Raw genomic sequence first — 10,933 nt, forward strand, 5'->3', positions numbered from 1 at the left:
ATTATTTTTCCAAAACAGAACCGACCTCAAAAAACACTAATCACTCAGCACTAATAAGTTGTATTCTTCAAGAATCAATGGGTATATATCACCAATTTAAAAGTCAAAAAATGGATGTGGCAATCACAGATTGCCCCCTTTAAGTGAAGCAGTGAAATATAGTCATAGTTAAATATATTAAAATAGCTTGTCTGATTACTTTGATAGACTACTTATCAACCGTATTACTTAGGAGTGTGGGGCAGTTAGATCCCATATTTCATCACAAATAATTGTTCAGATTAGTAGACTTTTACTCACAAGGAATTAGAAAAGTTTTGGGTTATTATTTGGGGAGAGCTATATGATGTTGCATCTAGTGGAAGAAGTTTAGAAGTTTGTTAGTGTTGAAAAATGTTGACTTGTTTAATTGTAAGTAGCCCAGAAGTACGTGTAGCAGTAATACTGTAATAGTGAATAGGTAGGTACGTTTTTATGTAAGTTGTTGAGAAAGTTCAGTTGTTTGTAAAAGTTGAGATGAAATGTAGTTATAATAAATATAATTAGAGGGTGCTTATATAGTCCTGTTTCACTGTATGTACAAATGGGTAACCTGTACAAGTGTGAGGTGTGAAATGGAAATGTGTTTCTGCATATCCCACTTCCCCTGTGGGGTCACAGCCAGGGGATCAGCCATTATTGATAGTGACCATGGAGCAATTACGGTTATTTGCCTTGCTCAGGGATTTGACCCAGCAACCTTTCAGTTACTAGCCCAACGCTCCTAACCGCCATGTTACCTGACGCCCCTTTTTGATGTGGTTACAAAAACAGCTGCATCGTTTGATTGGTATACTGTTCTGATTTCAGATTTGAAACGCAGGAAGTAGGCCAAGATTTCATAAGTTGTTGGGAAAGTGGTCAAAGTAGCTGATTTGTGTCAAAAGTTACGTTCTTTACAGTCAATAGAATGTTGGAATTCACGGGAGTTTTCAACAATGGGAGCTTTAGAATGTTAAAGAAATCCCATTAATGTGGATGAAGGACAAAAAGTATGAATGTTATCAAAAAGTTGTATACAAGCACACTGGTCCTGACCAGTCTACACATTTTAAAGTTTGAATTATGTTTCTACCTTAAAGGGGCAATCAGCAGCTGAAACAATATCAAACAAAGTGAGATCCCCACCCCTGTTTCGGTAAAAGGCTGAGGGATGGGGCTAGAGAAATGTAACCACTCTCAAATTCATAGATAGAGCTATGGATGCAAGGACTGACTATCCATGATATCAACATTGTAGTTTTAACCATGTTTTGAGGCTGTATAGTGTTGGTTTACATATACTTTGTTTACAAAGTTTGGAGTAAAACAAGCTTATATTTTGGGTTATGATGGGTTATGATAGATTAACTAAGCTCGTGAGGCATTTATAAATTATATTCTTCAAGTATTAATTGGTACATATCATTAGTTTATTTAAAAAAAAATGGATGTAGCAAATGCAGATTGCCCCTTTAAACAGTGTACAAAAAAATGTTGTACCAAATAAAAATAAGTCCGAAATAAGTTGTACAATATTTAAAGTGTAATTAACAAGTCCTATTAATACACATCCCACTGAAAACAGGCACACGTTTAAAATAATACAATTTCCAAAATGCACGTGCCAACTCGCAGTTGCCAGTCATGGGTTGTCACTAAGCGAATAGTGGGGGCTTGCTGGGAATCAGAGTTTTACTTGCCGAGCTCTCCAGTTTTTTCCCCAATACTCGCAGAAGATTGTTGAAACTCAGCATCCCATAAAGCACTGCTACCATGTACTCCTCCCATACGACTTCCTCCCTTTAGTTTAGAGATGCACAATTTTAGATTAAACGAATGTATTAGCTAGCTTTCGTAAAATGAAAAGCAATTTGCAAGACATTTAGGAAAACACACAGCATTTTTTTAAATGGAACGGTTGCTGAAATAGCCAGTGCCTTTTGTTCATGCGCTGTGGAGTGATAACGTTAGCTTAGCTAGCTATTTCGCCATCTAACACAGGCTCGCTAGCTAGCTTTTTCCAATGGACAAGCCTGTTAAACCGCTGTCTAACTAGCCAACAGAAGCCTAATTATATGTAATTTAGGGGAAGATTTTTTTTCAAAAGAAATTGCAAGGCACTTCTTACAGTGATGGATGAAGTTGATAAGATTTTAATTCACTCGCTTAGACAGACTGGCACGTAAGTATCTAGCTAGCTAAAGTTACTTTCTAACATTATCAATAAATAACCTGTTGTTGCTAGCTTGCAATTTAGTTAGCTAACGTTTGCTAGCTCATGTGTCTACTGTAGTGAGTTTGGCTAACCCTTGTCTTTGATTTGATAGCCACTGATACCCATATCTACATTTACTCACTCACCAGAGCCATTAAGTTATCAGCCAATATTTTCCTTGTGAACGTTTGTTGAAGTGTAGAGCGCAAATCATGGCCACATTCATCCAAACGTTTAAAATGTGCTTATTTTGTTCTAACAGCTACGGTTAGTTGTTTAATTTTCACTCTGCCAATAATAAAACATGGTCGATAGTGTAATGAGCAGAATTCGTCTATCTTTCTATCTAGCATGTTAGTTACACCACAGAACTTTGAATGTCATTTGAAAGTTTAACCGGCTGATCACATGAGAAGTGGGTGTGACACAAGTGGGAGGTTAACCCTGTGCACCTGCACCTCATGCTGTGTCTGTTTGCACAGGGAAGTGGGGAAGGATGTGCAGAGTGTGAAGCACTTCACCAGTGAGCTGATAGTGGAGGCGGTGGTGAGATGTCTGCGAGTGATCGACCCGGCCCTGGGAAGCGGACTGTCCCCCTCCTTACCCCCAGGCATGTCTGCCCGCTTCCGTGTGGGCATGAGCCTGGCACAGGCCTGTCAGGTGAGAGGTCGAAAGGGATAGTCATAGTGCTCCCCCTCCTGTTGCAAAATGGGGCTCACTCCTTTTGATCACATGAAGATTAAGATATTGTTGGCTGTAAATGGATAACCACGCATGACTTATTGATGTACCCATTTGACCTATACCCCCTTTGCATGACACTCAGTCCAGGGTTTCTTTGGTATTCTGAAATGAATTTACTGCCATTAGATCAAGCTCAGTTGTTCATGGTCCCAACTACATGCATGCAGTCTGGACCACTGATGCCTGAATAGAAGTCATTCAGCAACCAATTTGACCTCCTGCTACAATGTGAAGTCATGTCATATAGACTAATGCCATTCCATCTCATTGAGCATTGTTTTGAACTGTTTTTGTTTCCTTGCTTGATTGACTATTGAATAGCCCAATTGCTTGCGTAACTTCAGTTGAGTGGTCTACTGAGATTAACAGTTTACTTACAAGATTTAGAATCTGCCAAGTGTGAATACATTTGGTTTGATCATTTTGTGAAGCAGGCTACATCATTGGACATGTTCATGGAAATCTCATAGACATTTCTGGTTCCATTTCTTACCCGGAATGACCCTCATGTTCTAAAGGGTGAGGCATTATGCTAAGGTCAATGGCCTGTGTATGAACAGACTCCATAACGAGGTTGACATGTGTTTTATTTGCAGGACCTTGGCTACAAGGGAGAGATTGGCTACCAGACCTTTCTGTACAGCAATGAGCCAGAGATCCGCTCCCTGCTCATGTTCCTAGTGGAGAAGCTGCCCAGAGAAAGTGCTGAGGCCTCGGACCAACCAGCAGGTACAGACTCAATGTCCCACCATTGTACTTCTTGTCATTAATAAATACCATTCATCCCTTAGCCTTAGTTCTCCCATTATAAATTGGTTTTATTTTTTGCTTTCTGAACTGTAATCTGATCAATAAAAAGACATTGAATGTTTGTGAACTTCTAAAAATGACAATTATCAGAAAGTATTTCTTTGTCTCATACATTGTACCCCCTAACAGGTAAATCGGCCCTCCTCCAGAAATCCATAGCTGCCCAGATTAAAGCTCAGCTGGCCTTGCCCTGGCTCTCTCCATCCTGCAGACTACCCCTCCTCTGTAAAACACAGGTACGTCCTGCTAGCTATGCTACAAAGCATTATCAATGACGTGGCCTGCTAAGTTGAATATACACTGACAAATAACTTTGGGTTGCCTAGATCATGAAGGAAGCTAGATTAAGGCTGTGTAGTGAGGCAATAATGACTCATGTTCATCCTGTTTTTCATGGCTTCATGGATATTTACTCAAGTCAATATTCCCCAGAACTACAAACTTCCAATTTGAATCTATACACACTTCCTATTTGAATCTATGCGTCTTTGTGTCAACAGTGTTCCCTCTTATTGTATGCGTTCTCACTTCACGTTTTTTTTTAGAACCCAGGACCGTCCCACAGTTTCCACTCTCAGACCCTTAGTTTACCCCACTGCCTCAAAGTGCCTGGGAAAAAGCAATTGAAAGGTAAACCCCAGAATACACAGGACTCTCTTAACTTACTGTCATTGCATATCATTCTGTAATCCAATTCTTCCAGTTGTGTAGGATTCTGAATGAGTAGCCTATATACAGTACCAGTCAAAAGTTTGGACACACTTACTCAATCAAGGGTTTTTCTTTATTTTTACTATTTTCAAAAATTTTGAATAATAGCGAAGACATCAAAACTATGAAATAACACGTGGAATGATGTAGTAACCAAAAAAGTGTTAAACATATTTTAGATTCTTTGAAGTATCCACCCTTTGCCTTGATGACAGCTTTGCACACTCTTGGCATTCTCTCAACCAGCTTCACCTGGACTGCTTTTCCAACAGTCTTGAATGAGTTCTCACATATGCTGAGCACTTGTTGGCTGCTTTTCCTTCACACTGTGGTCCAACTCATCCCAAACCATCTCAATTGGGTTGAGGTTGGGTGATTGTGGAGGCCAGGTCATCTGATGCAGCACTCATCACTCTCGTTCTTGGTCAAATATCCCTTACACAGCCTGGCGATGTGTTGGGTCATTGTCCTGTTGAAAAACAAATGATAGTCCCACTAAGCGCAAACCAGTTGGGATGGCGTATCGCTGCAGAATGCTGTAGTAGCCATGCTAGTTGTGTGCCTTGAATTCTAAATAAATCACAGACAGTGTCTCCAGCAAAGCACCATCACACCACCTCCTCTATGTTTCACGGTGGGAACCACTCATGCAGAGATCATCCGTTCACCTACTCTGCGTCTCACAAAGACATAGCGATTGGACAGATTTCCATCGGTCTAATGTCCATTGCTCGTGTTTCTTGGCCCAAGCAAGTCTCTTATTGGTGTCCTTTAGTAGTGGTTTCTTTGCAGCAATTAGACCATGAAGGCCTGATTCACGCAGTCTCGTCTGAACATTTGATGTCTGTTACTTGAACTCTGTAAGGAATTTATTTGCGCTGCAATTTCTGAGGCTGGTAACTCTAATGAACTTGTGCTCTGCAGCAGAGGTAACTCTGGGTCTTCCTTTCCTGTGGCGGTCCTCATGAGAGCCAGTTGCATCATAGCACCTTTTTTTTTTTGCTGCACTTGAGGACACTTTCAAAGTTCTTGACATTTTCCGGATTGACTGACCTTCATGTTTTAATTTTATGATGGACTGTCATTTTTCTTTGCTTATTTGAGCTGGTCTTGCCTTACATTTAACATTTACATTTAAGTCATTTAGCAGACGCTCTTATCCAGAGCGACTTACAAATTGGAAAGTTCATACATATTCATCCTGGTCCCCCCGTGGGGAATGAACCCACAACCCTGGCATTGCAAGCGCCATGCTCTACCAACTGAGCCACACGGGACCGCACACACGGGACTTAGCCCTATATGGTAAAAGACCATCTCCTGTATACCACCCCTACCTTGTCACAACACAATTGATTGGCTCAAATGCATTAAGAAGGAAAGAAATTCCACAAATTAACTTTTAACAAGGCATTCCTGTTAATTGAAAAGCATTCCAGGTGACTACCTCAAGAAGCTGGTTGAGAGAATGCCAAGAGTGTGCAAAGTGTTATTTCATAATTTTGATGTCTTCCCTATTATTCTACAATGTAGAAAAAAAATAAAAATAATAAAGAACCTTGAATGAGTAGGTGTGTCTAAACCTTTGACTGGTACTGTACATAAGCAGGTGTTACATTAGGCTTGGTACAAGATCTTCTTTGCTACTGAAATGAGAGCATATGGTGACAGTTCAATACCAGTATACCACGTCATTCTTTTCTCCCCCTCTTCAGAGGAAAATGACTACCACAGGGACTTCCTTCTCCCTGTAACTGCCCAGCCGTCGCAGCATGCCTCTGTGCCGGCCTCCCTGCTGGAGCAGCATGCAGGGGAGCTCAGTGCCGCCCAGGAGTGGGAGAACGAGTGGAACAGCCAAGGCCTACTCTCCCGCCTCACGCCTGAGGTATGCTCTTTAAGGGATAGTTTAAGTTTTTGACATGAATTTGAGAACAAAAATAATATGTGTTCAATGCAGTGTTTTCATCTGTGAACTCCTGTCTCCTTGTGTCCACCCAGGAATATCGCTCCAGGAAGCGTGCCCGTCTACAGAAGCGGATCGAAGAGCAGCTGCGCACTGCAGCCCAGACCCGCCCGGACAACCTCGGTGCTCACGGGTCGGGCTCTGACCTCACAGAGCTGCTGCAGTCCTTCGGGGGCTCTCCCCTCATTGGTGACATCCTCGCCAAGGGCACCCGCTTCACCCACACTGAAAAATTAACTTTCACAGAGGTGAATGATGGGTTAAACAAAGCCTGCTCCAAAGACATTGAGCAAGATCTCCAAATGTTCCCCCTTTTTGATTTCCAATCTGAATCCAGCCTTTGTTTCTCTCTAACCGGTCCATGCCTCTCTCTGGGTGTGTTTGTCAGGAGCCTGAGAAAGCTGCCAAGCAGATGGCAGCAGCGGCCAACTCCCTCCCCAGCTCACATCAGTCGGAGGAGGACCTGCAGGCCCGACAGCAGGAGGAGCTGGCCTCCCTGCAGCAGCAGCTCCAGCAGCTCTCCCTCAGCCTAGAGGAGGTGGGCGGAGACATGAGGCAGCTCACTGTGTCCATACATCAGGTAATTGGAGCCTCTCTTCAAAATAGACAAACTGTATTTGCGTAGACCTCGGACCAGAGTTAACACAGTGGAATGAACTATGATATGTAAGATATAGTCACCCTGCGACACTTGTCTGTGTGCAGGTGTCAGATGAGCTGAAGCAGAAAGAGCTGAGCAACACGGAGGAGGAGGACTCTGTGCGGGTAAAGAAGCAGACCATATACCTGCTGCCGGACGGGGAGAACAACCTGGCCAAGCTGCAGGCCCTAGTGGAGGGAAGTGCCGAGCGAGTGGTCAACCTGGCCGCCCAGTGGGAGAAACACAGAGCTCCACTTATCGACGAGCACCGCAGGCTCAAGGAGCTCTGCAGCAACCAAGAGGTAGTGTTCATCTCCTTAGATATCCCCAAGTGTGTGTGTGACAGAAAGAAACTCTTAATTCAACTTCCATTCTTTTCTTTAGATGGAGTCCTCCCGAAAGCTATCTGAAATCAAAGAGCTTCATGAAAAAATCAGTCAATCTGCGGAGGAGGCCAAGAAGAAGGAGGGACTGTATAAACAACTGGTATTAGAACTAATTAAATGTATTTGGGATGATTTACTTCCACAATGTGTATTAATTTGGTTCCTGTCCAAGCATTATGTCTAACACCAGTTTTTGGAAATCTGATTTGTCCTTCAGATAACAGAGTTTGAGAATCTCCCCAAAGATATCTCCCGCTCAGCGTACACTGCGAGGATCCTGGAGATCGTTGGCAACATTCGGAAACAGAAGGAAGAAATTACAAAGGTGCACTGTCTGAGACACCTCGCATCAATACAGTCCTGAGTATCTCCTTAAAAACAAAGTAATTAAAACAAAATTTGAATCTGAGTAGAGTGATTTTAAGTATGGTATTTTTCTCTGTAGATTCTGTCTGACACTAAGGAGCTGCAGAAAGAGATTAACAGCCTGACTGGAAAACTGGACCGAACGTTCGCTGTGACTGATGAGCTGGTCTTCAAGGTGGAGAACTCCATGATTTTACTTTTTTATATTAGGGGTCTAAGGAATACCTGATCATTTTATTTCAATTGTTCTCTATACCACAGTTGTCTTCAATTGCCTAATCATACTTTTCCTCATACTGTGCAGGATGCGAAGAAAGACGAATCTGTCCGCAAATCCTACAAGTACCTGGCAGCCTTGCATGAGGTAAGAGCTTGTTGGCAGAATATAACCTTTGTAGAAACTGAAGAGCAATGTGTATATCCTTGGGTGTGGTGCACTGGTAATTTTAGGGCCTTATAACTATATTGGTTAGTTGTGTGACTTGATTCTCTTTCCTGGTATAGAACTGCACTCAGTTGATCCAAACTATTGAGGACACTGGCACAATCATGAGAGAGATCAGAGACCTGGAGGAACAGGTATATATATGGACCTCTTATTTTATACCAAACCACTAACTTGCACTGCTACTGTACAACATGAGTCATAGTTTGTGATTTTATTTGGCATAGCGATATAGGTCTGACTTGGTAGAGCAAACTTTTAAAGTTCCCTTCTCCATAGATTGAAACAGAGAATGGTAAAAAGACTGTAAGCAACCTGGAGAAGATCCTGGAGGACTACAAAGCCATTCGCCAGGAGAACTCTGCTCTGGCTGCCAAGATCAGAGAGGCCTGACGTGACCCTCCTCAGCATGATGCACCGTAGTGGCCGCCTGACTTGTCTGCTGGTCAAACTGACCGGTAGGTAGCATGCCCTCGAGACTGCCTGTCCTGTGTGTGGAACCAAGAAAGCACACTCCATCTCGTCTCAAGACTTTCAACGCTTTCCTTCGTCCAACGTCACCTTTGGTTTTGCATTCTGGGAGCACTGACAGCATGTGGGGGAGGGGAGATTGAATTTTGTACTGAAAATACTTAATTTTTTATGCACAAACCTTGGCTGAACAAAATCCATGCAGGATATAGAAAAGAGATGTGTGATGCATAAAACAGTGATGAATTAATTATACTTGCCTTGCATCCCTGGTGTCCCATACTGGTTCCATATTGATTCCACACAATCAAAAAATAGGTTCTGTACAAATGATGCTCTCATACTTTCTCATAATGTGTAGTAGATCTTATCTCAATTGCAGTAGTTCTGATTGACCCATCAAGTGAATGTCTTGATGATCGAGGTACAATTACACAAGCACTGATTTACGTCCCTATGAATTTGAGTACATCAATCATTACCTACATTCTTAGACCAGTCATTGGAAATGAATGATTGATTTAGAACTCACGAGGTCGTTTGAATGTCATCCAGTCCTAGACTAGTAAACCTAGTCATTGTAAGTGATTCTGCTGAATCGGATGAGGTTAGTGTGCTTTGAAAATGTCAGGTCTATGTACCCTCAAAGTGCACTATGTTTCAGAAGTAACATGCACCATCACAATCCCCCTGAGTAATGGTTGCTGTACAAATGACCAGCTTTAAGCTTTTTTTTCTATGTACAATACTTCAAGTAATCTTGATGCTACTTTGAAATGCAATGCAGTTCCATGTGTTAAGGTGAATTTCTTAATTTTGCCCCTCCCATTCCACAGACAAATGCAAGGGCTAGGTATGGCCTAAGATACTGTTAACTTGTGCTGAAAGAGATCCATGCCATATTTTGTCTTACAAACTGGAATCGATAAGGAGATTACTAGGTTTGTCCTTTCTAGGTCATTCTCATGCCTTGAAATCAAATGCTGCTTTTGTCTCTTGCTGAGTATTATTTGGCTTAGGGTAAATTGCCTTGCCTTTTGGGCATTGATCTCCTGAAATGGCCAAGATTAGATAACAAATAAACTACATTGATTGACAATGATTCATGCAAAACTTGTATAAAAATGTTAGTCAGCAGCAAATGAACATTTAAAGGAAAGTCCTGTGCTATGTTGCGTTTTCTTTCACATGTTAAGGTTTAGTTAATGTTGAAATGCTGAGACGTCCTTTGCATCACGTTTGTATTCTGGCCTTTTTTCCCATGATCCTATGGGAATGCCTGTTGTACTGGCTCTTTAGCCCTGTTTATACCTGGTGCCAACATGCGCCCTTTGTCCTGATCTTGTCCACATTCTGATTGTGCCCACATTTCTAGACCGGTGTAGACGATTAAAAAACACATTGTGATCTCTTTGTGATCAGCTCTTCCTGATCACCTCAGGAGGTGGCTGTGTTCACACAGGCAGTCCAATTCTGATCTTTTACCCATTTATTAACAAAAGAGCTTATCTGATTGGTCAAAATGCCAATTAGGGAAAAAAGTATTATGCTGCCTGTGTAATCACTGCCATTGTTTCTGGATATCAGTCAAGTGTTAACAGATCCTGATGGTCAAACTAAATCATCATACTGGCCTCTAAGATCATTGACACTGAGCACCATTGACTTATGGCATCAGCAATTGTCTTAAAATAAATACATGAATATTGTTTTGAAAGAATATCTGTCAAAAATGTGCATGCAGGGAGACACCAGCTAATCTGTTCATAATGTGGACAGTGGCTGGGTAGATGCATCACCTTGATCAGATCACAAAACTCACATAACACATGTAAACAAGGCTTCTTGTTTTTGGAACATTTGCATCAGGCACAAATATCCATTATCAATCATTAGTATATCCACACATGTACCTCTCTTGGATCCATCATGCTGTTATTTTCAAGAATGTACTTGCAATATTGAGTTGCATGTATTAATATATTTTCAATGTTTTAATATAAATTGATGTGTTCCAAACTAGTCATGCAGTTACAATTGACACATGACATGGTTGATCTCGTAATATTCACTAGATGGGCTACCAACCGTACAATGTGTAACTTGTTACTGCGGGAAACCACTTGCTGAATCCATTGGCGTCTAATAACATGTAACGCTA

General features: G+C 41.7%; 1 protein-coding gene across 1 annotated transcript; it reads left to right on the forward strand.

The window, feature by feature from the left end:
- Window positions 1-1,777: 1,777 nt before the first annotated feature.
- On the forward strand, window positions 1,778-10,481 carry LOC111966333 (coiled-coil domain-containing protein 22). Its single transcript, XM_023990887.3, has 15 exons — window positions 1,778-2,203; window positions 2,719-2,896; window positions 3,577-3,709; window positions 3,920-4,026; window positions 4,336-4,420; window positions 6,217-6,386; window positions 6,500-6,712; window positions 6,853-7,044; window positions 7,170-7,406; window positions 7,489-7,590; window positions 7,708-7,815; window positions 7,936-8,031; window positions 8,161-8,220; window positions 8,361-8,435; window positions 8,581-10,481. Exons 1-15 carry the CDS (start codon window positions 2,154-2,156, stop codon window positions 8,692-8,694), a joined length of 1,920 nt encoding a protein of 639 aa, XP_023846655.1. The 5' UTR covers window positions 1,778-2,153; the 3' UTR covers window positions 8,695-10,481.
- The last annotated feature ends 452 nt before the right edge of the window (window positions 10,482-10,933 follow it).

Source organism: Salvelinus sp. IW2-2015, linkage group LG7, assembly GCF_002910315.2.
Source record: "Salvelinus sp. IW2-2015 linkage group LG7, ASM291031v2, whole genome shotgun sequence".
NCBI lineage: Eukaryota > Metazoa > Chordata > Actinopteri > Salmoniformes > Salmonidae > Salvelinus > Salvelinus sp. IW2-2015.

Coding starts and splice junctions, on each gene's coding strand:
- LOC111966333 (XM_023990887.3), top strand. CDS start 2,154: ATGGATGAAGTTGATAAGATTTTAATTCACTCGCTTAGACAGACTGGC. Junction 2,204..2,718: donor TCGCTTAGACAGACTGGCAC/GTAAGTATCTAG, acceptor CTGTTTGCACAG/GGAAGTGGGGAAGGATGTGC. Junction 7,045..7,169: donor TCACTGTGTCCATACATCAG/GTAATTGGAGCC, acceptor GTCTGTGTGCAG/GTGTCAGATGAGCTGAAGCA.